Here is a 27,916-nt window from a genome sequence, read left to right as displayed (position 1 = left end):
ATTTCTTAAATTAAATTTTTTGATTTATTTATTTACTTTGAATGCAAAGAAAAAGGTCTAGTTTTACATTTTTAGGAACCTTAAACTGTTTCAAATGAAATCTCTTGAGAACGGGAAATCAATCCTCAGTTCAAGTGTGTACTAGAATGACTGCACTTGTACAGTGACAGCATGATGGTGGGTGTGCTGCAAGTAATGATCACGATCAGTATAGTGAAGGAACATGTCTAATCAATGTCTCTGAATTGATTTCGAACAGCGGTGCTCTATGACACAGAGGAATACGATTTATGAGACTTTGGCCACACGTGCGACATATGTTAGTATATAAGTCAGCCCTATCATTTAAGCCAAAACTGTATTTACTCACAACAATAACATCTTTTAACCTTCCTGATAAAAAAAAAAAAATTGTAAAAGCATTCCCACCAAACGCCTCATAGATGGATGTGACCGAGCGACCAGCAGACATGCACGGTCAGGGATCTGACATCCAGCACATAAAGGAAGAACTCAACATGTCTGAAATGTCAGCAGGGGGTCAGGACATGTCGTGTTCTGGAAGATGTCAATCATTTTTAAAGTCACTTACCCAGAAGCCACTGTTAGGGCGGAAGACAGGGACTATAACATGATCTCTTGCAGACGACAAACAGAAAAGCCAGCTGAAGCCGAGTGAATGGACAAAACAGGATCGTGAAGCTGTTTTAACGTAAATCCAGCATCAGTTTGAGTGACAGAAGATGTGCTAGAAGAGCTTTAAAAAAAAAAAAGTAAGATGTAAGAATGCACCTAAACATCTAACAATCAGTTATGGAAAGAGACGAAGGATATGTTCTCAAATGAAGAACTTGCATCATTTGTTTTCTATTTTGTCTCACTCTATACCTCCACTGCACAACATTTAGGAGGGACGTTACGGAGACATAGGAGCGCCATCAAAAAGATTAAATATGTAAAAAGAAAAAAGAAAATAAGAAAATTGGGGGAAAAAGAGAAATGAAATAAATTGTATTTTTTCACTTTTCATGTCCACATTTGTTTTCTCATTCTTCTACACACTAGTTATTTGTATGGCACTCCTGTGACTCCATAGGATATGGTTATTTTTACTATCAAATGCTTTCCATATATACATATTTTCCATATATTTACAAAATACTTGCAATGCTACCTTATATTATCGGCAGCATACATAGATAGTTCAGGCTGCAACATTTCACTGAAAGAGGCACACAAATGTATTTGTGTTGGCTATATTTTTCCTGATGGCACAATATGTGTTATCATCAAAGTTTATATTCGTCTGTGTCTTTTATTTTACCCAGAGCCCCACCTTTATTTGTAAATGTTTAAATTCGTTGAACATTTTTTTAAATTCGTTTTAAAAGCCTTGTTGTTTTTTTAAATTCATGTATATGCTAACACCATGGTCCCTCGACGTGTTCTGTATGTATGGCAGAATTGATGATATAGTTAATCGAGAAAGTTACCACAAAGATACGAACTACCACAAGGAGAAGCTAAAGGATAACAAGGAAATGCCTCAAAACAACCACGATGAGATGCAAAAACATAAATAAAAACACAAAAATCTCAAAACAACCATAAAGATGGACAGCTGGCATGATGTTAAAGGATTACAAACAACGTAAAACCTTAAAAAAACAACACATTTCTATACCAGACTGGGTGTCTTGCTTAAGAGATGGTAGGGAGAAACTTTTCCATCTTTCTGGGGGCCTATGGTTTCATAATCAGTCTATGTAAGCATGGAGACGGAACACAATGAATTATTAATTTTAAAAAATAAGCAAATTCATGTGGGAAACATATGTGAGTAATAGAGTCAGACCTGCTCGTACAGTAGCAGACCTCCTGCCATGAGTAGACCTTCATGAATGCTAATGTCAGCGCAGACGACCGGGGGAGACGTCCTGGAGCCTCCAGACACACCAGAGAGTGGTGCCGACGCCCGGGGGAGGGATTGGCAGTGTCGAGCTCCCTCTCGGTGCACGTGCACATACCCACTTGGGATTTGCCTCCACCCATGCAGTGCACACTGAGATAGCTGAGCTGATACACCCCTATAATACTATTAAATAGATGCACATCCCTGGTGGCAGAGCACAGATGCCATGCCCAGTCGCCCTCCAATCAAGAGCGAAGGCAAACAGACTTAGTATGAGAGTATGTGGAGGTTGCCAAGTGAAAATAATGAGTGCTTATCAGTATTTGTAGAGAGAACATATTATATCTCATCATGAGTTCAATTAAATGGCCAGACCATGTGTGAAAAACATATTTGATTCCTCACATTTGAATGACAATGGAGGGCCATCTTTGCTGGGTGCTGCAGGCTGCTTTGCATTGTGTCCCACGTTTGGTTTGGGACACGACCAGTGTATTTACATAATCTGAATTAAATGTAAATCAAGCTGTTTGATCTCTGTCTCCCTGGATTGGAGGGGTTAAAGCGTGTGCTTAAAAACAGCACCCCTCAGCAGGGGGGTGAGCCCTCATTGTTGAGAAATCTGGAGTTTGAGGCCTGGAGCGTCTTCTTTTCTGCAAACCTCAGCATTTTAAAAATTTACCCCTGATGCCCCCTGAAGGAAAAGGGTAGCCAGTTTGTGTTTATGATACAATACACGTAAATGAGGCTGTTTGGCCTTAATCCTTGCCTAATTAAGTGGCAGTCTGCTGAGGCAGGCTGCTAAGGGCCAAAGCGTAATACCTGTCGAATTATGGGGAACAGCTGGAGCAGGCTGCCTGTCAGCAGATCAGCTCCACATTATCATCCTGCTCATTTATCGAGGGGCTAAAACAGAGAGACTCCCAATCAGCACGCTGGCCATCTTTATTTCTGTTGCCACTCTTTCCCAATTAGTCTCAGCCGTGTGTGACGGCTCGGCATCCTAACGTGTGCCTCGTGATTTGGTGGAGGCTGTTCCTGTGTGTTGGGAGAGGGGAGAAGGCAACTTAATTGCTGGATTTTATTTCACAAACAACGTGTGGCTCCTCTTCACCACAGCTCCTCTTCCTCCTGGAGAAAAAGACGGTGCCACCGCCCAACGCCTTCATTAATGAAAGCTCCTCAAATTAACATTGAAATCATCATGGAGTCAATAATGAATAACGCAGAGCTGTTTGCCAGGGGGAATTTAATTAATCAAACAATCAGAATTAATAGTCTGCATGTGGAGGTGAGGAAGAATAGAGAGATCTCGCTGTGATGATGCTCCGCTTCCTTTCTTTCTTTCTTACTTTCTCCCCCTTTGATTCCACTTCAAAGATGCAGAGCCTCTCTGTAGCATCTTATAGCTCCCGCTTTGTAAATATGCAGCACAAAGCCAAAAGTGTTGTTATTCGCGAAATGCTGTGACCTACATAGTAACATTTACAATTCTCCCCTCTCTGTGATCAGCAGCTAATCAAGGCTGCCCTAGTTAAACACTGCGAGGGGAGCGGCTGTGTGGTGGCAGACAAAACTCAGTCTCGACGCAGAAGGGAAAAGAGATTATTGTCTCTCATTAACTCCATGTAATGATGACATCTCTCTAAAGAAAATACTGTATAATTCTCAAATTCTCTAAATTATATGAGTTGAATTAGTGAAATATGTGGAATCTGCTTTGTGTCGAACGCGTCTTCAGGTTGAGCAGCTTGTTTTGTTTTCTTCAATCAACAAAGATGTGCTCCGTCTCTGTGAGCAGTCACAATACTGATCTGAATAATGTTATCAAGAGCAGATACGTGCATTACGACAGTCACATCCATCTGAGGCATGTGTTTGGATGTGACTCCTCCTGCTGGACGCTCAGTGCCGGTGCCAGTGGATTCAACAGAGATGCCCAGTTGTGACTTAATGTGGATCATCTTCTGCTCTGCTTTCATATTTGCATACCAAATGTGTGAGGTTTGTGTGACAAACAAATCCGCTCTGATCAAGTTTGAGCTCCCTTTATTTTTTCATTGACACAAACTTGGAGCAGTTTGTCCCTCTGACTCAAAGAATCTTTATTATTCTTGTAGCTTGTCTTCTCCCTGTACACAGTTCTCATACTGGTATGAGACAACATACAGTGAGGTCACATTTTCTTCGGTATACAAAAATACTGTAACGCTTACATGAAAGAAGTGAAGATTAGAAATCTTTTCCTCAGACAGACAGTTTTAATGAACACCCTCTAACTTGTTAATACATTTTAATAGTTACCTGTACAGTGACTGTAACATGTAACTATTCACAGCAGTGGCAATAGCTAATAATGGTCCTTTTATGTAGCTCTACATCATCCCATGACGCACTCTTTCTTTTTTAGTAAACTGTATGTGTTGTCTACCTATTTCCTGTCTCAGTATACAGTATGAGGATCATGTTTACATTCTGACTACGTCAGCATCACCTGGGTGAATCCACTTCAGCTGCGTTTTATGTTCGGGTACAAAAGTCAGCTCAGTGTTGACTCAGCAAAGCACGTTTGTTTGAATGGTGCCTTTCAACAGAAATACATTTACATAAGTGATTTACATGAGGGGGAAAAAAGGCCCAAAGACAAGATATAAAAGATGCATTGCCATGGTACAGCAGTGCAAGATAAGAATAGATTATTATATAGACATTAAGGCACACATGTATTAATATCCTTTCAAAATATCAGTTATAACAGGGGTTTTGTCTAATCTTTCTCTACATGTTTATTTTTGGTTCCCTTCAAGGTTTTTTATAGAGTACTGAAATTGCCTTTTTATCTGGAAATGAATGTGTTCAGAGGACTGTTATTAAAAACTCGCTATGAGGATCTCATTATGTGTTGTATAGATGTATGTGCTCTAACAACCCATCATATGTCATCATCTGCTCATATATTCTCATATTAAAGTCTTATTCTGCAAATTTAGTGGAGAAAAAAAAAAGTAAAGTACTGTTAAATAAAAATATTCAAGTGAAGTACATGTACGTCACAGCAGTATTTTAGTGCTGTGCTTGACTAAATGTGTGTAGTCACTTTTCATTGACTGTTTCAAATAATTGCCTCCATTCTAATCAGTAATTTCCTTAATGTCAGGTGTGGAAAGTATCTAAAAACATTTACTCAAGTACTGTACTTAAAACCTGTAGCAAGGTTCATACACTTTATCTAAATGTTTCTATTTTGTGATACATTGTGGAGAGAAACGTGCTTTATTTTGTACTTTTTTGTACATTTTACACAAAACATGATCAGCAAATAGAATATGATGCATCACTGTAGATTATACTGTCTAGCAGTTTATGTGGTTAAAATATAGCTGCACCACGAACAGGGTAGATTAAGAGTGAATTGTATAATTTCACTTTTAATTGGTGGCTTTGAACTTTTTAAAGATCTGATTCTTTGATTCTCAATTTTATCACTGAAATCACTCAATCTGCCACTTGGAACATCCCCAAGAAACGCTACACAGGGGAATATGACGGTTGTGGTTGTGGTAAAATGTTTGATAGAGATCTTATTATAATATCTTCAATTAACTGCACAGACTGATATTTAATCAGAAATATGGTTGACTGTGGACCTTCCACAGGGTGGCAGTATAGACCACAAGAAATATTCCTGTGCACCAGCAGCAGCTTGAGAGCAGGTCTCAGAATCATCGAACAAGACTTTTGTGTGAAGTGTTTTCTATGAATGTTGCAGTGAAACACTGTCATGTCTTATAGCTGCTATAGTATGTGTCGAGGACAGAGCTTGTCAGCGATTGACATTGTTACCATACTGTTAGAAACACAGTGTACAGCCATGTATTTGTTTTAGAAAATGTTAATATTCTTCTATATCTTCTTTCCATCTATAATTATTCCTGGTGAAACCACAGTGCAGACACAAATGGAACCAACACTGGATTTTAAAGAGATATTAAAAGGTTTATTACAACAACTTATCAATTCAAATTTTATACAGAACTTTCACAAGTTACAAGTACACTTTCAACACAGTATCACACCCTCCTTCTTTTAAAGCCAAGGTAAAACAAATAACCAAAGCTCCCATAAACTTAGAACCAACAACTCAAGTTGTATCAACTTGTTTAATGATATTTATCTGACTGAGACATTATCGAATAAACAGTTAAATTCTCGCAGAGAATTATTATCTCATGCAGATGGCACATAACAGTAAAATAAAAAACAAATCATACTGTAAGAAAACAACGTGTTAGCTTCTCGTAAAAACTACACAGTAGTAAGCCAGTACAGACTAAGAGAAAAAAGGCAAATTGACTTCATGGTGTGATTTGCTTCCTACTATTATTTCAATGATGAAATGCTCACAATTCTTACAAGCAGTAGTAGTGTTACTCTAATATATATGATGTGATTCCAGTTCACATCCGAATGTCTTAATTTTACATGACGCCGTATCAATGAGTCAGAGAGAGGCCTATCCTAATGACTGAAACATCGTTAAGACCAGTTTTAACTGCTAACAGAGTTCATGTGATCAACAGGGCTCAGCTACTAAATCCAGACAACTCTATAAAAAAAGTACATAACACCTAGAAAGATCCCGTACGATGTATCATCGATGTTATTTACAATGTTTTCTAAAAACGTCACCTAGAGTTGCGATCATGAAAACAGCGTAATGTCCTTAAATGTTCTGCGTTAGACACTGAAGCCATAAAGAGTCACTTAGAAAGCAAAGACAGAATAGAAAGCATTACTGAGAAACTATGTTCATGAGACCCTTAATCTGAGAAAAACAGCGATCAACTCAAGCTAATCTGCATTAAAAATGTACAGAAGTAGTTTATACAAAAACATTAATGGCACTGAGTCAACGTCACCATGATTGAGTAATGGAAAAGGTACTGCAATCCTACAATCACTGCTTCAGGAACAATCAGACTACAGATGGAATGTCAATGAAATAACGCACATTTCTAATGAGCTCACCTCCTCATTAAGACTATTGTTTTTCTTTTCTTTTTTTAACAAACATTCAAACTGCACAATGCGACTACAGCTGATCTCACAGAAAAATTTGTCAGATTTAAAATCGGATTCAGCCATTTACATTTGTGTAATGAGACAGTATTCAAATCTACGTCTAAAAAGCTGCCGGTACCTAACATGTGGACTGTCAAAACTCTAAAAAAGGTAAACCCGTCATCTCTCAAAATGTGCAAAATGGAAAAAAGCAAACATTTTAACAAAAAGTGACTTCATCATAAAGATAGTGCTTTTCAAAGACATGAACACAAACTAATTAGAAATGAGCCACAACACACTTTGGTATGGTCTCTAACGTTTCACCGATCAACCTTCAGGCTGATTGCCTTCAAATAAAAAAATAGAGAAGATTAATTAATAAATAAGTGACACAAATACAAAAACATTTCAGAACCATGTGTTTTACATCTTACACCTAAAGTGCCTGTTTCTTTTGTCTTCATCAATTCCAGAGAAAACATTTGCATTTTTAAAAGCATTGCCTACAGAGGACAAAAAATGGACCAAACTCAAACAAACTTAGTCAAGAATAAATTAAAAACAAGGCGGTCCAAACTGAAGCGGAGAGAGAATCCCTTTCCTCTGTGTGTCAGAGAGATCGAGGAGGCAACAGCGCTCCCAGTGCTGATGCTCATGGACAGTTCAGGACGATCAACTCCCTGAAGGCTGCGACGGGGTGGCGCCCCTCCGCGACTGGCTCTCCTCTGTGCTCTGGTTCGATGTGGTGGTGGACGGGGCGGAGGTGGCCGGGGTGGCGGAGGAGGAGCTGACCCCGTTGGACGTGCTGATGGAACTGTGCTGGATGGCCTCATTCTGGGGGCTGCCGGGGACGGACATCTCCTCGCAGCTCTCATCTTTGTCGGAGACTGTGTTGGGAAACACGAGGAAAAGAAGATGATTGTGCTGTAATGTTCTGAGAGTTTCTTACAGTCGTTTTGTGCTCCAAGAATGCTCAGGAAAGCTTTGTCACGTAGGCCTAATCAGATGTAAAACAGCTATTTGCATGTGGTGTACGCAAACGGTTTCATTAATCCCCATAATGCTACTTTTGCACCCCTTCCTTTAATTAAAGCTCCAATGTCAATTTAAACCCACATCATAAGGGTGCATTACATTCTGGGGCATGTGGCAGTGTTTCCCACCCCTAACTGCATTCTCATTTGTTTTTTGTTACCTTGCCAACTACTGCAGCGACAGATGATTACAGCACCTGATTTTAATGATGCTCACACTGGAGAGTAGGGAAGACTTGGAGTCGAAATGCCACCAGCTGTTAGGCAGTTGCATTGAATTAATTGGATCCTGATGGAAAAAAAAAGACTCCACTCTCATGCTCTGTTTCGTAAAGGAATAAGGAGCACAGTGATAATTAATATTGTTAATGATTTGAAGTCACTTGTTATGGCACTTTGTAATTAATGACTGGGTTTCCCATTTGAAATGTAAAATACAGATTCCATAGCAAGAGGAAGCAATTAACGTGCAATACAAATGTCTTCACATTAGAGGCTTCATCCGCCTACTTGACTGGACTTTGACCGCGTGATTTAGTGCAAGTGAATGTCAAAGCGCTATAAACTCCCTTGCCGTTTTACTATACAGAAGGTCATCCTCAGAATAAATCAGCTTGGTGGTTTTGTTCCATGTTCAAGTGAACATTATTACTCCTAACGACATTAAGGGGTGGCGAGCTGATATATCATAATACTCGGAGATTCCGATTCAGTGGGCAGCCGGAGCTTCTTTCTGCTCTCCTGATTTCTGAAGTGGGGTTCGTTGTAAGCAGATGGACAGCTGGGTGTGCCAAATGAAAGCGTGTCCTGGCTTGTTTGTGGGGTAGTCTGGATAATTTCCCCCCACCTGCCACGGCTTCGCCTGGGCAGGACGATGAAGGGTATTACCAGGTCTGGAGGGCAGAGGAGCCTTACGGGATATGTAACACTAACAAAATGAACGGCTTGATGTGACCTTTACATGAGTGAGGGGCATTGATCAGTCACAATTAAATAATATGCTTTACTAATTTGGAAAGATAGATTATTTCAGTGATTCCCAACCAGGAATACTCGCGCTCCAGCGACAACATGTACTTATGCAGTTGCCAGGGTGTAGGCTACATGAAAGACAGAGTCAGTGGAGCAGCTTAACTAATTTGAAATAACATTAATCTCAATTTCAATTAATAATATTAAGTTAATACCAGTAAATCACATGGTGAGATCATGTCAACTATGTGAAAAATAGTTAGCGAGTAAGCAAAGATGTCTTCACAGTTAGCTAAATGTAACGAATAAACAGCTCAAACATTCGGATATTTTTAACGAACCTAATTTAATCCTTGACATGGTGCAAAAGCTCTAAGTAGTAGTTCAAACTTGAAATATATAACTAGGAGTAAAATGGATAATTGGATAAAGTAGCTTAAGGTAAAGATAAATGGCTAAAATTGCTAAAGATAACTGTATGAAATAGTGTAACAATATTCACTTATAAATAATCAATAGCATTAAACAACCTCCAGTTTGACATCAGTTCGAAAGGACACATTTGGAACACGATGGGTGGTCTTGATTAAGGGGTACTTGAGCGTGACTGATAGGGCTGTGGGGGGACATCAGACAGACATGGTTGGAACCCCATGGATTATTTCATTCTGCCACTTTACCAGATATTTATTTTCACTCTCACATTAGTTGACTTTCTTTCTTGGCTCGTCTCAAAACAGCCCAACCTGTCATCATGAGCCAAACTGATGAACTGGGGTATTCGGATGAGGTTATATTTTCCCCAACAAGGTAAAAAGTGTTCCAAATGCCATCCTTCAGAAAAGGTCCGCAAACACTGGACAGACATCTTCAGCAAACACATGAGAAAGATGACCCAATTCATCTGCGGATCTTGAGTAAAAAAAGAAAAAAACAATTCAGGAGGTACCAAATGAGACCTGGCTCTGACAGCCCCACTCTAGCCTGGAAGCCATCAGTCCCATAATACACATGACGTGTGTCAGTGGGATGGTTAGCAATAAGGGATGCATAATGAACAGCCAAGCCTGCTGGACACCCCACAACGAGAACGCTCTGCAGTCTTGTCAAGCTTGCTGCTTTAATGGACTCATTTCACAGGCAATCATTGTCAATACAAGTCAGCGGAGGCGTTTAGAGCACAGGGGAGAAGTGGCTTGGAGCACACTTGTTCTCGTTGCATATTGGCTCACCTGTGAGGGAAGGTGAGTTATGACCAAAAAGTCAGAATGACAGTGCTCCAGTCTCGGGAAACGAAGAAATATTGGTGATATAATTCTAAATGAGACCACATGATGAACAGGAACTGGCATGGAGGCGACAGGCTGACTACAGGAAATTTAAATGAACAGGCTGCAAATGGCAGAATCTTCCCAGACATTCAAATATTCATAAAGATGATCATTGTATAGGAACTGAATTTAATCATCATATGTAGGTGTTACAAAATGGGAGATCATACTTTTTCATCCATTTCTTGACAATCCAAGCATTTAGTTTAGGGACATTCTTGCTGCAGACTTTTAGCTTCATTCTCCTTCAGACAAATGTTTACTTTGGGTGTCAAATTTGGAGAAAACCACTTTCTTGTGGATACCATCTGTGGCCTCCTGAAAGGACTCAGACACTGCTGCTGGGGAGAATGTCAGAAACAACACTGCCAATAAATATTTTAACTTTTTCAAAAAGTTTTTTGTTTATGTTTTTTATAAAAGAAAGAAGGGATGTGATGTGTCAATAGCTCTTTCTGTATGGCCTCAAGCAGGACATGTCCTTCTAGTGGTTAGCTGGAGCTCGTTTTCGAAGCATCTCACTGGCAGCCTCGGGCTGAGAATAATGGAACATTACTCACTGTGATAGCCAGATTTCTTCTGCATGGCGGTTACAGGGCAATCTTTATGAGCCAGAAGAAGCTGCTTCAGCTGAGCCACTTCGTTTCGCAGCAGGGTGACTTCATTCTTTGGTAGAGACGAGACACAACAGGCACTCAATAAAATGGTCACTCTGGAGCACACAGTGTGTCAGATTACCACATGAAGACAAACAGATAACACAGTGTTCAGATGTAAAAAAATAAAATCTGAGAGTTCAGATTTTACTTTCTTAAAGCAAGAGCCTCTATTCATTTAGTTTGTACTCACTGGTAGACAAATTAAAATGACACTGTTTCTACATTTTCCCAAACATCTTTAGCATTCAGTATGGTTTTAGTTACTTTATAGCTTACATCTAAAGGTCCAGTGTGTGGGAATAAGAGGGCAGAAATGGAATATAACATTCATAATTACGTTTTCATTAGTGTATAATCACCCAAAAAAAAATATTATTGTGTTTTCATTCCCTTAATACAAGCCTTTTATGCCTACTGACAAAGCGCTTCCTCTTTAGTGGAATCCGCCACGCTGTACCGTCCTGTTTGTACAGTAGCCCAGAAGAGACAAACCGATCACGGACCATATGTTACCATAGGGGAGGCTGAGGGGAGGGGCATTTTGTTGGTTGCAATGTGCAACCTCACAGCTTGATGCCACTAAATCCTCCACAATGTAACTTTTTAAAACATGTATAGATCTTTTTGAGTAAGTAATTAAAACAATAAATGATAAACAGACATACATGTCAACAACAAACTCACTTGCTATTTATTGCTTGTTTGCGAAGTTGTTTCTGTATGTAATGTATATATGTGACTACCGGTTTACAGTTTGTTTTTTTTTAAAGCCAGAACATATACTGTAGCTGCTAAGCTAAAAGCATTAGCATGTCTTTTATAAATAGATTTAGGACTTTCCATTAGCATGAGGCTTATCATATAACCTGCTGAACTGTTCCTTTAACAACTGTCTGTTCCTTTCCAATCTTTAAACTACATGCCCTGGGTTATTTTATCTGGTGCCCACTGTTGTTATACTTGTTTTGTTTTTCTCTTTGCCTTGTTGTATATTTGGAGGCCTTTTATAAAGACCTTGGCCCGGGAACAACAGATGAAAAATAGTCTTTTGGCCAATCTAGCTTTTTTTACTCATTAATTACCATGTGTTTATTATTTTGCATTCATAACTCCTGTAAACTTAACTGACATATCTGCAGAGAGAAAATATCAGCTTGCTTAACTTCCTGGTATAGCTTGAGCCCAGAAAATGCAGCTAGATGAGGACCTCAAGTCATTACAAGATCCTGAGTAAGAATGCACCCCAAGACCTGTAACTATACAGTTCGTGTTCAATACTGTATAAACAATAAACTGCAGCTTGAATGTGGCTTTGTGCCCTCTCTACATGAAAAGCTGTATCTTTAATGTGCCATAAGATTTTAATGCCCATTATTAATGGGTTCACAGGGTTAAATTGTCAAGACCTCCATTGTACAGTATGTACATGAACACTGCATTACTGCACAGAAACTCATATTTTCTTCCCTGAGAAACAGAAAAACACAGGGAAAGGTAGCAACATAATGAATGAATTCAGAATAAAGAATGATGCACTTCCTTCATTTATGCTTTTCCTGCACAGTAATTATGGGCCTTCACTGGATACCGACCAGAACGTTTGTCAGAGGTGAGCTGTTCAGATTGTCAGTGCAACTTTGTGGATGCTGCCGAGATTTACACTCTCGTACCGTTACAGCTCTCGGGGGAACCGAGGATTTCTGCATGTCGTAAAAGGGAGCCACATTACGCTGAAGGTGACTTTAACTGGATTTAGAGCGGCCGGGGGCCTGCGGAACACCCAATGGCAGATTTAAGCTCCTTCCCTTCTCCTTTAAAGGACTATGGGCAGCTTAATCTATTAGTCTAAAAGCAGCCAATTTATTTGATTCCATCTGTTTAGTCTTGCTGCTGCTGGCAGGGCTGAGCTATTGTAAGACAGATTTAAACACAGCTGGAAGGGGGCGTATGTATCACATGTAGCCAATGCCATATTCACTGCGCTCTCACTTCTGTAACTGCTGCCAGTTGCAGCCAATATAAACACTGGTGCTCTTTTAAAACTCTCCTTCCACTTTGCCATAAAGGAGCGTACAAGACAGACTTTGTAGGCAAGAGTCCAAAATGTCCACATCCATTACAAATGCAAACCATTTTTAATTCAAAATACAAACTGTTTGATTGATTGATTTACAGTTAAAGCTATGACAGTAATACTGCCGGTAACACTCAAACTGTATCACACCTGGAATTTTAATCTGGACTTTTGAGAGTTAAACTTGTTTCTAACTTTGCAAATTAATCGAAAGTGAGCAAATGGGCCTTAGGTGATGCTGGGAGCCCTGTGAGCTGCCTGGTCTGACACCTCATTAAAAAACCAGTTAAGGATGATGTTAAAATAATTGTGCATCATTAGAGGCAGTTTCACTGATCAGCTGGGCCATGTCAGCATGGGGGTTTTAACAAAAACTGCACTGCTGATTAATGCCTTCATATAAAGTGCCCTTTTATTCTCTGCCACATGTTGTTCCCTTCTTTGTGGTTAACAGCGATGCGATCTGCTTATAACCCCATTCATACACCTATCCTACCCCCTTTCATCTACTTTTATTTCAAAAGAAGCTCAGCAAGTGCACCCATGACAAGTGGTGATAACTCGTTTTTGAACCAAATATTAACGATATGAACCCATTTTATTTCCAGTACTGTCTGTCCCCTCCTCCACCCTCCACATCTTACTCCGCTTTCATAGAAAAATAAGACAGTGAGCAAATAAACACCACATCTCATTTAATTGTCTGGAACACCGATGTGCCGCACCCCCGGCTCACACTTATCAACAGAGACAGCGGATACATGAACTGTTTCGAACTTGTCAGCATCAGATCCTAATTGCTTCCAGCAAAATGAAGGTTCAAAAAGACACCTTTCCCTGGGAGATTTTTGAGGCCATTCAGTAAACTGCTGAGACAGAAGCAAAGACACGCTTGCGCGCGGCTGACATCTGGAGGATACATCTTTATTGACAGGGACGTATCGATGTAAAGGGCTCACACACCGCTGCTGTCACACGGCAGCTCTTCTTAATCGGCTTTAATGACTTCATCACCACAGAAGGGAAAAGTCTGTGTACACACTCTTACACTAATGGCACGTGATGATAAACAGACACAAGCATGCATACATACACACACAAACTGACACATCGATGTATAAGAGTGTGAAAACAAAGACAGATGAAGCCGCTGTTGTTACATGCAGTAGGAAGGTAAAGAGTACCTGGAGTTGTCCATTCATGGAGCTGAGGTCCTCAGCCTTCTTCTCCAGAGACTGGACCCACACTTTCCTTTTCTGCCGACAGCGAGAGGCTGCAGCACGGTTACGCTCCAGGAACTTGCGCCGCTTCTCATCGGGGTCTTCACTTGTGGTTCTGCGCCGCCGACCCCCTGTGCTTGGAGGGTTTTGCGCAGGGGGCACTGGGGATGCCTGAAAAATAATAATAATAATACAAGACAATAACTAGCAGAACAAAACCATGACAATATCTGTAATATCCTGCTGTGCAGCACTGGATATTGCATACACAGTAACTTAACTGATGTGGTTATATACATATCATACTATTATGCTGCTGTCACTCGTCACATTATGCACTTTAGTTGCCTTTAAATAATTTTCAAGAGGGTAATCTCACCTAATTACCAATTAGATATGTCAGATTACACACAGAAGGACATCATCAAATCCAGCTTTAAATTGTCGTTAAGTTTAAACTGTGCCATATTATATGTTGTTGTGTTTACAAATAGCTTTATAAGAAAGGAGGACTCGTTTTTACTTTTAACTAAAAGCTAACCTTGAAAAAAGCTTGCTACCACAAATGTATCTACCGTCTATTCAAGCTGAATGTTGTGTGAATACTACCACAGATAAAATACCTGGACTTTGGCATCAAACACCTTTTTTTTTTAATTCAACAACACATTTGAACTGAATGACAAGCCAGTAGGGCTGCACGAAATGGTTATAAAAATAATTTAAAAAATAGATCATTATTCTTATAAAAAATACTAAACTATTTAAAATCATGATATGAGTTTGTTGCTGTCTGTACCAGGGTTACAAACATGCATTCTTACTTCTGTTGAACAAGATCTGTAGGACAGTTCATTATGAAGCGGTTTTGTTTCAAATTTCATCTTGGCCACATTGCTATTTTAATAATATTTTGATGTATTGTGCAGCCCTACAAGTTAGGAAGTGTGTTGTTTGACTTTGATAAGATACACACACCAACAGATCACAGACACAGTCTCTTCTGTGGAACTACATTAAAACACTCTGTGCAGTGAGTAGAAGTTTGTCCCTATTCTGGAGTTTGAATGCTTACAGGTGTCTCTGTGGTGGAGGTGGCCGGCTGCTGAAGGGAATGAGGAGAAGGTTCCTCAGTCGTGGGCAGGTGAAGCGGCGGAGCAGGAGATAGGACTGCAGCCGGGGCTGGTGTTGGTGTCGGAGTTGGAGTTGGGGTTGGGGTCGGAACAGGAGAAGCGGGAGCAGCAGTGTGGGTTACAGAGCTGCTCTGGACTTCACCACCATCTCCGTTCGTTACCTGAGGAAGCTGCTGGCTTAACGTGGCTTTCAGTTTCTGTGAAGATAAATCAGCAGTCATGAAATGTTTGTGCAAAGAAATGGTCGGTAAGAGAGGAAAACTATATCCATTCACAATGTAAACATGGTAAAAATGAAGTCATACTGACAGTAGACTTGCACTTTACTAACTATGTTACTATATTAAACTATGACTTTCACTTGTGATTACCTTCTTCTTAGCAAGCATCCCTAGTTTTGTCGGACAAAGAAGGTTATTATAATAATTATCAAAGATTGCATCTGATTCAAATAATTAAAAAAATTAAAAAAGGAATCCAAACTGTTAATTTAAATAAAATGCTAGAATCTCCAAACTTTGTAGTTTAAACAAGAAATAATCTGATATCATGGTCATTTGTATCTAACTGATCTACACTTAATAAAACATTTTTTAAAAAACTAACAAGAATATAGATAGCATGTTCAACAGTCCATAAGTCCTACTGTAACTTGTTAAAATGCACATTTGAGATTAATTAAGTTTGAAAAAGTGACCAAGCAGTGTGTGAGATCACAAACCAAGTCTGGAAGACAAAAACAGAGAGCATGGATGGTAACCATTTGAAATATCTGCCTTCGACAAGTTGTTAATCCATTTTCCCCAAAACTAAAGGTCCCGTTTGTAAAAATGTAATTAAATATTCATAAATGTGTATTATTTTGTGTTGAATCGCCAGAAACTAAGAATAGTTAGGTCCTCTTCCACTGAGTCTGCCATGTTTGCACTGCCTTGTTTCTACAGTAGCCCAGAATGGACAAACCAAACACTGGCTCTATAGAGAGGTTCCTTTCCTGTATATTGTGGTTTAAGCAGTCGCTATAGGGGAGGGTTAGGCAGGTTGCAAATCTTACACACTGGACCTTTAAGGTCATAGAATGGGATTCTAAAAAATAAGAAATCAAAAACTGAAATTGATTTTAAAAAGTAAAATTACACTTTGCAAAGACACAAAGCAAAAACTGCGCAGACTGATTTTTTTATTTTACACATTTAGGTTGTAATCCTATCCGTATTCCAGAGTTGACGGACATCCTAGGCTCATTATATGGTCCCAACTATGAAAAAACGTTTGTTTATTTTTACTAGAAGTGCATATGGCAAACACAAACACAGCCCATTCAGAGAAACTGTTTCTCTGCAGATTGGTGTCCATGATTCACAGGCCAATTCCTCCCGTATCAAACACCAAGCAAACAAGGTGAAAGTGAATGAGCCCTTCGTAGCAATAATAAAGTGAGAGGGAATACATTTACATGAGAAAACAGAGGACCACATTATTCTAACAACTACCTTTGCCAGACCAATCTATCTACCAAATTAGTTTATCGTGTAATACCCTTCCAGAAGCTCTTCTGGCAGAAACAAGATATTATTCTCTTGGAATGGCCCATAGAAAGAGGGAAAAGCCAGTCAGATTCATATTTCATCTCTGCCATGGAAACCTCATCAGTGTAATAACCCTCCATCTCATGGGTGTTATTCAACCATCTGCTACTATATTACTTATCTTTATTTTGCAACTAATTAACAGCATAATCTTCTAAATTCAGCAAGTTAATTATCATTATTGTGGTCTTTGCAGCATCATCAGTCCTTGTAAAGTGCCGTCTCTGCGCCCCTTGAGAGCCGGGTGGGGGCGGGGAGCAGGCAGGTTGAGCGGGGGTCTGTTTTCTTGACGCGGGCTCATTAGGTGTTTGCTGATGAGCCGAGTGCAGTGGGAGGTGCCAGCAGTAAGGGGGGGTGTGCAGGTCAGGCAGGATTCTGCTGAACAAAAGGTTCCATGCAGGGTGAGGCCGACTTAATGTGCCTCGCTGAGCGTGTGCCAGGATGCCCCCAGCTGGCTCTCGTTGGTAGCCCCCCTCCGGTTGGCCCCGGTGACGGCGTGCTGAGTGCAACGCTGTCTATGCGTTTGTCATCTCCCTACCCCATGATCCCAAACAACACCCCCTCCCCTCCCTCTTGTCCTCCTACTCGCCAGTCAGGATCAATCCTTCCCTCCCAACACACACAGACACACACACACACACACACACATACACACACACACACACACACACACACACACACACACACACACACACACACACACAGGTCTCCTCACCGCAGTTTATCTGTTAATTTCCACAGGCGGAGCATGCTGCGAACACTTACAGGTTCTGTGATCCGTGCTTCATCACATTGCCACTGATCTCCCACACAACACTTCATATCCCTGCCCTTCAACCGTCACTTCTTAACACAGGACGACTGGGTTACAAGACTGCTATGACCGTCTTCTCCCCACAGAGAAACATTAAGAATATTCATTTAGATCTTTTCTTTCTTTCTTTCTTTCTTTCTTTCTTTCTTTCTGTTAGTAGCTGAATTATTCTGAATCAGCATGGCTGCAACTAAGGCTAATTTTCACAATCTGTTGATTTATCTTTTTATCTATAAAATGTTACAAAACAGTGGCAAGAGTCTTTCGATGTCTTTTTCTGACTGACCAACAGCCCAAAACCAAACTTTAAACAGTTTATTATCAGGTATGCCAAAGAAAAAGCAGCAAATTCTTCCCCTTTCCTCATTGGTATTGTAATCAACATCCAGTTTTGTAAAGTACTTTTGACTGCATCTTTGCACAAATAAGTGCAATAGTGCAACAGAAGTAGTAGAAGTAGTAATCTTGAAAGTAGAGGTAGCAAATGTTTATTTTGCTTTTAAATGACTACAACGCTTATTTGATTCATTTTCTTTGAACGGACTAATAACCTACTGACTGCAGAATAGAAAAACTACATGGTAACATTGATGAAAGAGGGATACTAATTAAAAATCTAACAACAGCGTTTTTGTAATACTTCACACGTAGCCTTTCACTAGCGCCCTCCTCTGCTCAAAGAAAGCAGCTGCTCACTGATCGTCGAGCTCTCTCATTACTTTGGTTGTTATATCTCTCTCAGATGGGAGATAACAGACACAACATGGAAATAACATTTGATGTAAAAGAAGAGATAATTAATACCAGCTTTGCTTCTGACTGGACGGGCTGTGGCTGCGGTTGTGGCGAGGGAGGTCCTGGGATCCCGGGGACATTAGGCACTACGGTGACAGGTCTGACAAGCTGACGGCAGAGACACAGAGACAGATCAGCATAGATAAAATTAGTCTTCGGCAGTAAAAAGGCAGGCAGTGCTCCCCCCACACAACACAAACACACACACACGGCAGCCTCTCAGAGTTTCCTCATATCTCAGCCTCATTACGTTGGATGGCCTGTTATTTTGTGGAGGCAGCGCCACATGGAGATGCAGTGTGCACGCTAATGAACCTCTGCCTGCCTGCGTGAGAGCATATGGACAGGGAAGCTGAGGAGAGGATGGAGAGACACGAGTCGGAAGGCCAGAGCCAGGCCTCTTCTCGCTGCTGCTGACAATGAGACAGAGGGAGGTGGGGAAAGCTGGAGGGGAGGGGGGGTGATCGAGTGAAAGGGAGGCTCAGTTGTGGCTCATGTTCTCCATCTACTTTTGCCCTCCTTTACTTGTCAGCGGCTTTCCCAGTCCCCACAGACTGGGAAGATGTGAAGTTTTTTCCCCGCTGTGCTGCTATCAGGAGATAATCATCTGCTGCTCAGTGTTCCACACAGACAATCAGCACTACAGTGAACAACAAAACAAGCTTCCACATGGGGGAGTTCAAAAATATACCAACAAGACCTCTGTTTACAACATACTTTCTATGAGACTCTATCCGAGTTGTAGTTATAATTGGTTAGCAGAACACATTAGTAGTATCATCTACTGGCTCTGCCAGGAATAAAAAGCTAATTGTACAAGGACAAATGGCAGCGAAGCATTCTGGACTAGAGCCTGCTGTGCTTCAGCCAAATCCATCGTCTTTGCCACAGTGACACGCAGTTTTTATTCTAAAGTCGATTATTTCACTCAACCTCTACAGCACGGAGTTGACTGCCAAATCTGAGGTGCCAACGCTGTAAACAGTCCCTCTGTCCAAGTAGAGCAAAGAAAATATGTGGTAATGATGCATCTGAATGTCACTTTAGAAGGACTTGAGTTAGACTGAAGTGAATGATTGTCCATTCAATATTTTACATTTAAAATGTGAGTTACAAACAGTGGCCAACAAAGCATAAAGTAATTCAACACGGTCCAGTGATTCTGTTATACTACACGCTGGACTTAACAGGTCCTCTAAAATTACTCGATGGAGAAAGAAAGATGCTTTAGTCCATTGTGGTTAAGTGGGAGATGACTGGAAGCTCTAGATCAGCTACTAAATGGATCTTGCAGTAGAGATCATGTGGTCAGGTGTTGTTTTCAAGATCAAGAACAAACTTTAAGGTTCTACTTTTACACCAGTATGAATGAAGAGTCCTCAAGTGCTACGAAAAAATACATCTACAGTTCCATGTAAACTTTACCTGCCGGAAGATCATGTGATATAATTGAAAGCTTGTTAACAGTTACTTAATGGAGCTTGAGATGAGATCGTCTTCTCAACAAATCCTACTGGTCCAGTGAGTAAAAGGTCACTGCATGAATTCTTAAATCTCTGATTGTTTTAGTCAAAGAGTCATTACATTTTCAGAATAATCAAGAAAAACTCTCATTTCAAAATTCTGCCCCCCCCCCCCAACACACTGAAACAAAAGATGAACATAACACAACCAGCAGAACACTCACAGGGATTGAAGTTGGGATATGTACACTTGAGCTTGTAATAGACGCAGGTATAGCAACTGGCATGGTCTGGCCGTTAGGCAGCTGTAAGAGCACAGGGAAGGTGCCAGACACTGGGCTGAAAGAGGCAAAGAGAACAAATCCCAATGAGTTAAATGACAAACAACTTTGTGATTAACATACAAAGCAGAATTCCACATGAATTAAATACAATGATGGCAACTAATATACCAACGTTATGTCATAAACAGGCAACAGCTTATGGAAATAAAGTGCAACTACAACAAAATCCAACTCAAAATACACCTGTAATAACAATGGGTGAACACATGTTGTTACATTAGACCCCATAAGTGACATCAGTCTTGCCCAGATATGGACTTCTGGTTTGGAACAACACGGGTGATTTTTATGCATTTATAAAAATAGAGGATACCTTTATTCTAGTAACCTGCAACTCCACCAGTTTACACATTTATGTGTGTAACTGGGCTTTGGGAGTTAAACTGAATATGTGCAGTCAATCATAATTGTTAAGACAGATATTCAAAAGTCCAATTTACTTCAACTTTGACCTTTTAAGCTTACTATAGCTGTGACTCTGTTTCACGAGCAATTTCACATGCATACACATCCATTTTGCTAGCTCTAACTAGCTTGTTTAGTTGAGTAATGACCACCTATTGTCATTTTATTTATTTTTTTCACCATCTGGAAATTGTCCGTATTTGAGCATTGCTGGTGTTGGTATTGAAGATGGGACTGATGAGGTCTACAGCCAAATAGAATAAAACAAAAACAAAACCTGCAGAGGGCAAATAAATCAAAAAACAAAACAAGCACATGCCTCATGAAATATGAGCTCACCAGACGAAACTGCACAAGTATAAATTAAAAGATGAAACTGTGATTTTTAAAAATGGATGTTTGGAGTTACTTACACTATAGGCCTATTAGTGGATGGGACTTGGGTAATAACAGAGCTAGATGTTGGTGACGGGAGAGCTTGCTGTATAACAACACTAGCCTCTGAGGTTGCTAGGAGTACATTGGGAACTTGGAGGGATGCAGGATGGACTATAGCGGATGTTGGCAGTGAGGCTGGCTGCAAGGATATATCCTGAAAACATCATAGAAGACCTTAACTTCAACAAGTGTTTAATCAACACCAGATTCTCTAGATTACTTCTAATGATCAAGATTATGCTTAAATCTTCTTAAATCGCAATCTTCTCAATATTAGCAACAGAAGAAATAAACAAATGGAATTATTTTGTTTAAGTCATGTAATATTTCCCCAGAAGGTTTCTTAAAGAATGATTTTGAGCAGTGCGATAAGTATATCTCCACTAAATGAGACACAAGAAATATCTTTGAGACCAAGTCAAATTAAAACCAGTAAATAATATGATTACTTATTAAACTGATATTCTATCCAGTGGATCTGTAAATCAAGAGTAAATTACCAATCACAGAAACAGCAGAACACCTTTTGTTCACTCGTGACAGCCTTGTAAATTTTCTGTTGTCAGCACAAACACCTAAGTCCAAAGCGGTACCTTGTCATCATTTGTCGTAGATTCAGGGTGAGGCAGAGGGCTGTCTCGATGTGCCTCCAGAGGTGTGCGTTCCTCAATTTTGTTGCGTATGATAGGCGTTGCAAGAGGTGACAAATCCAACGGTAACTAGAGTAAATAAAGAATAAATCACCTCAAAAAAACACAACAGGGGTAGAAATGCTCACGATGGGACAAACAAATGATTTGCTGACAGAGTTCGACGACAACAACCTTTTTAATGTCATCTTCGGTAGCTTTTTTGAAGTCATGGTCAAATGGACTTGCAAGTTCGTTGAAGAGGCCAACCTCCTCGCAGTTCTTCAAAAAGCGGGTGGGTGTAGGGGTTTGGTCTGTGATGGAAGAAAACCTTAAGTACAATCACTTTCAAGTAAAGTATCAATTACATCCAAATATCTAAACTTCAGGAGAACTTACCAGCAATGATGACACTGTCGTTCCTTGCTGGGCCAAACTTCAGGGTCATCTCATGTTTGTGTTTGTGGACAGCCAAGTGATCTTCATTTGTAAATCTCTACGGAAAGTTAAAAAAAGAAAACAGGACAGGAGGACAGGAGGACAGTCAGACGGGACCTGTTTGGATAAAGTCCAGAGCATCTGTTTGAAGCTTAAGGCGCTTATAAAAGTGCAGCAACTGACCTTGTGACAAACATTATGTCTTATATTAAACATCTTTGCTCTCATTTCTCAGATTAAGCCAAAAACATTAGCTGCTGCACTGCTGCTTTAGCTTGGAACACAAATGTGCGCTCCAGGGTTCTTATTTTTCTTCAACATTTAAATATTCATAATGGCACCATTTATGCTAGAACACTAAATCAGTTTAAACATTTAGTAAGACCTTTTTTCTTGGATATCTGGGACTTGAAGTTCAGTTTATACTTTGGATATGCACAATTAAACATACTGAGTTTCTTAAAAAGAATGACACAATTACTTTGAATACTCACTAGCTCTGAATTTGATTCCTTTAAGGCCAAGAAAAATCAACAAATGCACTATGCAGGAAAACTATGGGACATGCAACTGTTTTGAAATTTCTAAAGAAAAATACAACAACATATGAGACCAGATTCATTAGTTTAATATTTAAGCACTAATGCCGATACTGACATTAGGGAGTAAAACAATTCAAATGTCAATATATCAGCCTACATTCACACGTCTTTTTTAATGACCCCTTGAACATGTTAACACTGACAAAACAAAGATTTGTACATAAAAGAGGCAGGACATTTTACAGTCTAACAATAAACTTTGTCATCCAAAATGATAATTAGTGCACTGACACAATAAACTTTACAGGGAATTTTGTAATTGTAAATTACCACAATTATCTTAAGATTATTAAGAAAACGTTTTCAAATCAGTATGTAATGGACAACATGTACACCATGTACACTGCGATTCTAGTTGACTGGTTGGGGGTTTGGATATATGATCTTAGCATTATGAAAGTCCAAACTATGACCAATTGGACATGGGAAATTTCCCAGAGCACCAGCAGTGGCTTAGAAAGCCCCAGGTTCCCTGTATGCCGGTTGCTTTTTTGAAATTTGATTACTTGCAAATTTGTTTGGGAATCTGCACCAGTAAAGTTGTAAATCAACTGTGTCGGGCATTTTTAGAATAACCTTGTGGTGCTACTAAGTTATGTTTTCACCCACAAACTAAGTGATGCACAGATAACCTTTGGCAAGGCAGTATTTCAGTCCAAGTGTAAGAGCACTGAATGATTTCTTGGTCTTTGAACAAAGTATAATGAAGTTGCCATCTGTAGTGTCCTATGTGTCCTGTACTTGTGTAGGTCTGAACACAAGGTAATTTGAAAAACTGCCACAAAGTGCCATTTGTGATAACACAGATGACTTACCTGTCCACACCCAGGAGCAGTGCATTGGAAAGGTTTATCATCACTCATATTAAGGGATTCCTGTTGTGTCACCCTGCAATTAGACAGGAAAAGTGAATGTGAGCAGACAAATAGATGTGCAGAAATGTGTGTACCAAGGGTTAACTGTTTGTAAATGACACCAGGGGTCCTTCAAAATCTAAAACAAACATTGTGGTTATAGAAAATATTATTTCAGAAAACGTACAGAGGTGATATCGAGTAATGTTTGACCATCAGACGGTTAAAAAGCAAGAAATATGGACAAAGCATATCGATGATGGGCGGCTGCTTAGGTTGTTTACACCTCAGTGTCATAAAAAGACGCAAAATTCTCGGTCTAATTACTTAGGTATAAATACACGGATGAGGGGGACATCTTAAACTACCCTCGGCTGACAAATGTACCCTTTAACAGTTGTAAATATCACCGCGCATCAAGAGCAGGCGTCAAACAAAACACATAACGTTATTACAGAGAGATTATCTGCTCCAGTCGCTTCCATGGACTAGCCTGAGCCCCTGCGTTAACATACAACCGTCGCCATGTTTGGACCTAAATATCACAGTAAACAGAGGAGATGTCAACGTTTATTTCGAGGCCGTTTCGTTGCACCGGAGCACAAGTCCCTCCCGGTGACACAAATTATGTCATTTACAACCGCTTTGTAGCCATTTGCTATCAGTTTATGTGGTCACTTACCCCTCAGCCACAACCCTTGATGTCCAAAATCCCACGTCTGTTCCAAACTATCGCGAGAGCAGCTTGGGCTCTTCCGTAAACGTCACACGCAGGCAGCCAAGATGTCAGTACTTTTTTTTTAACTATGTTTGATCCTCGTCAAGTAGTTAGTGACAGCTATGTAGGTATATGATCAAATATGTCCTCCAGACATGTTTTTAAACACATGTACATGCTTACAAAAGTAATTTTCTGTGCATATATATAAGAATATTATTTCGTTTGGTTACTGAACACAATGTGCCCTTCTTGCATCCCCCCATTCATGTCCTGCAGGCTTCAAGTTTCCACACTTTTATGTAAGTTGCAAGCTCGTTGGAAGGTGCTTGAGCTTCTGTGCACCACACTGTATCTGTTGATTTATCTCATTTACAAAACGGCATTTGGGTGTCCTGTGTTACTTTTTAATGTTTTAATATTGTATCTGCTAACAATGGACAGAGGGATTTATCTTTTACAATTTTAGAAGGCTACTATTGAGTGCTATTAAAAATGTATCAGCACAAAAATGTTTGCCTTCCTTTTATCCTAAACTGTGAGCTACACAGGCATTTGTTTTGTCTTTAACAACAATGTGTAAATTTGGATTTTAATGTACATGTTTAAAGCTGCAACTGTCTATTAAAACTTTTTAGATGGATTGATATGTCAACTTCCTTTTGATGAGTTATTGTGAAAGATATTTCATATACAATGAAATAAAACCTGGAAAAATAGCAAATCCTTATTCTTGAAAAGCTGAAACTTTGGTGGGCAGATGTGTTTGACCTGTGACAAATACTCAAACTTAATACTTTTTAAATTGATTGACTTCAGGGTTTCAGCATTCATTAAATTGTGTACTTCATGCTGCTGCTCCACTCATCTTTTCTTAAATCCAGACCAGTTTTTAGAGAGGAAAGTCAGGCGACTTGTTTTTAAGAAAACCCAGCAGTAACATGTCAGGACATTCAAAAAAGTCAAAATCCATTGTATAGCTCAATTAAATCATCTAGATTTATTTCATTTCATTTACAAAAGCAAGCACTCACTTGCTGCCTAATTACATAACCATTTAACTGCAGCTAAACCAAAAACTCATTAAGGTGGACCCCAAAAAGCTTGCATGTGATGTGATAAAACAAGGCTGATTCATGGCAAGTATAAGCAGCCGCTTCACAATAACGATGACATTCATGAAAGCTTGACTGCTCTCTGCTGCTTAAGCTAAGATATCCCAGACATAAAAGTTACTGCCAATGTTAAATAGTCAAATACATGTATTTTAATCACGTAATTTCTTACATTTGTACAATACATGATTTTCTTATTTCGACAGTGTCTGAAAGACTTGAAAATGTACATTTCCATGACACCAACACGGAACAATTTTGGTAGCCACAATAAAATATGTAGTCACATCTGTAATGAAAGTTTCTATGACAGCAGAGTTTTACATAGCGAACAGGATAAGGAAAGCAACCATCAAACAGAACAGTCCCATGGCTTCAGACAGGGCAAATCCCAGGATGGCATATGAGAACAGCTGCTGCTTCAGAGAAGGGTTCCTGCAAACAAGAACAAACTATCAATACACCTATAGAAAAACAAAGCACACAACAGAAAACTAATAAGAGTAAATCTTTAACAGAATTTTGTGAAAACAAACCTAGCATAGCCAATGATGAGACTGCCGAACACTGTCCCAATACCAGCTCCAGATCCAGCGACTCCGACTGTGGCAGCTCCAGCTCCAATGAACTTGGCTGCAGTGTCAATGTCCCTGCTGATAGCACTGGTCTGGATGCCCCTCAGTGTGACCTGGGTGAGAGGGCTCTGTGGCATCACAGCAACACCGCTCTGGAGCACAAACAGATACAAACTTTAAGCTTTCATCTTTACAAATTAATACCACGAGACATGGCACTGAATTTTGTTGAAAAAAAAAATCTTGCTCAAACAAGTTGTGCAAGCTTAGAGTTGCAGGGACGTTAAGTACTTTTGAGGTCTTTAGATTTTTGGCTTTTGTTCAGACTGACCTATAACTCTTACACTATACATTTGTGATGAACATTTGACATAATTTATGACATTTTTACAGTACATAACTAGAAACCAATCCGCCTAAATTTGTTCTAAATGACTAAGTAATAAAATGACAGAGTCCTGGAGGATTTCTTCTTACCTCTGTTTTGGTCTCAGGCCTGGACAGCACAGAGGCAGACAGGGGTCTGTAAAGAGCCCGGGAACCAGCACGGACCTGCGGCAACAGCACACATTTAGTTACACAACGCAACACACAAGCTCAGTAACACCTGAATCATACTGTTGGTTGCTATTACTAGTCTGCAGGCGGGAAGCAATTTGAATGTCACTTTGTCAAACAGTGTCATTCACTGTAGTGTGCACACTTGATGACCTGTGGCCTTCAATGTCTGATAGTACAGACTGTGCTGTCAAAGTCAGTCAGCTGACTTTTTGCTGTGTGTGGTGCAGTCAAATTGTACTGAACACTGACAGCAAGCATATGAACAAATCTAACTGTTTAAGTTAAACCTGATTTGGCCTACTAGCACAACTATGAGCAAAAATATGACCTTGGGGGATGACTGTCAACCCAGGCTACATCCATTTAGAAGCCAACAATGACCAATTAGTCAAAGTGATCACAAGTGTAATAATTGCACAGCCCTGTTAACGGGGTTTCAGGTGAACTGTGCACTAAATTGGGCTAACAGAGGCTTGCAATGACCTTAGCTAACGGCCATTGCAGAAAATGTCCGCTGAGCGCTTAAACAAAGGCACCGTGGCAGTTTGAATAAGCTGACTTGCGTGCACATCACTCATGAACATCAGAGCTGTATCGGAACCATATTAAAAAAAAGCTTGTCTGTCATTCTTAAGCATTAGCTTGCTAGCTTGTTGGCCTAGTCTGCAGATACCCTTGTCAGCTAGCTGTAGTCAAGTTCAACCAGAGGCCCACCGGATTTATTAGCAACACCAAGAAAGCAGGACTCAAAATTCACAACACAAAAACAATTAAACTCACCAGAGCCGGCGTGGAGACGAACTTTGCACAGGCGTACATTTTCTACTTTTGGTTGTTTTAACCGGTTCGGTCAAATCTGGATGAAGCCCGGGTCTCTCTGAGGAGGGAAGACCGGAGAGAAGTAAGGTCAAACGAGTGTAAAAATGCTCCACAGAGAAAATAAAGGCATTCATATGTACATTCACATCCATTCTGCATGCTATCCTCACTTTTGTGCCGCAATGAGAAGTTAGGAGAGAGGATGAAAAGGGATTTGTGAGGATACGCTTCTCATTCAAACTGCCTTTACACACTTACCGACTGCAGAGGTCGAACCACAGTGGAACAGTGCGCATGCGCGTTATGACGTATGTAGAGTGCCCGTATGATGACAATGGAAGGTCATTTGACAGAACTT

At 40.0% G+C, this 27,916-nt stretch overlaps 2 protein-coding genes across 4 annotated transcripts; both read right to left on the bottom strand.

Moving 5' to 3' along the window:
* Positions 1–5,887: 5,887 nt before the first annotated feature.
* On the bottom strand, positions 5,888–24,566 carry atf2 (activating transcription factor 2). Of its 2 annotated transcripts, none has more exons than XM_030428326.1 (12): positions 24,453–24,566; positions 23,732–23,804; positions 22,276–22,372; positions 22,072–22,190; positions 21,841–21,966; positions 21,223–21,401; positions 20,285–20,399; positions 18,607–18,705; positions 15,342–15,596; positions 14,231–14,437; positions 10,874–10,979; positions 5,888–7,863 (listed from the first exon to the last, which is right to left on the bottom strand). In XM_030428326.1, the coding sequence occupies exons 2-12, from the start codon at positions 23,777–23,779 to the stop codon at positions 7,649–7,651; spliced, it is 1,566 nt and encodes a 521-aa protein (XP_030284186.1). In that variant the 5' UTR covers positions 23,780–23,804; positions 24,453–24,566; the 3' UTR covers positions 5,888–7,648. The 2 variants fall into 2 exon arrangements, with proteins under 2 accessions (XP_030284186.1, XP_030284187.1); XM_030428327.1 differs by lacking the exon at positions 24,453–24,566 and adding an exon at positions 24,226–24,446.
* A 903-nt stretch (positions 24,567–25,469) lies between these two features.
* On the bottom strand, positions 25,470–27,897 carry atp5mc3a (ATP synthase membrane subunit c locus 3a). Of its 2 annotated transcripts, none has more exons than XM_030428328.1 (5): positions 27,729–27,857; positions 27,520–27,616; positions 26,656–26,730; positions 26,140–26,330; positions 25,470–26,038 (listed from the first exon to the last, which is right to left on the bottom strand). In XM_030428328.1, exons 2-5 carry the CDS (start codon positions 27,556–27,558, stop codon positions 25,924–25,926), a joined length of 420 nt encoding a protein of 139 aa, XP_030284188.1. In that variant the 5' UTR covers positions 27,559–27,616; positions 27,729–27,857; the 3' UTR covers positions 25,470–25,923. The 2 variants fall into 2 exon arrangements, with proteins under 2 accessions (XP_030284188.1, XP_030284189.1); XM_030428329.1 differs by having other exon boundaries at positions 25,731–26,038; positions 27,817–27,897.
* Between the last annotated feature and the right edge of the window lie 19 nt (positions 27,898–27,916).

This window comes from Sparus aurata, chromosome 9 (assembly GCF_900880675.1).
Source record: "Sparus aurata chromosome 9, fSpaAur1.1, whole genome shotgun sequence".
Classification (NCBI taxonomy): Eukaryota; Metazoa; Chordata; class Actinopteri; order Spariformes; family Sparidae; genus Sparus; species Sparus aurata.
Note: the sequence above shows the minus strand (reverse complement) of the source record. Positions and strands in the feature narration are given on the sequence as shown.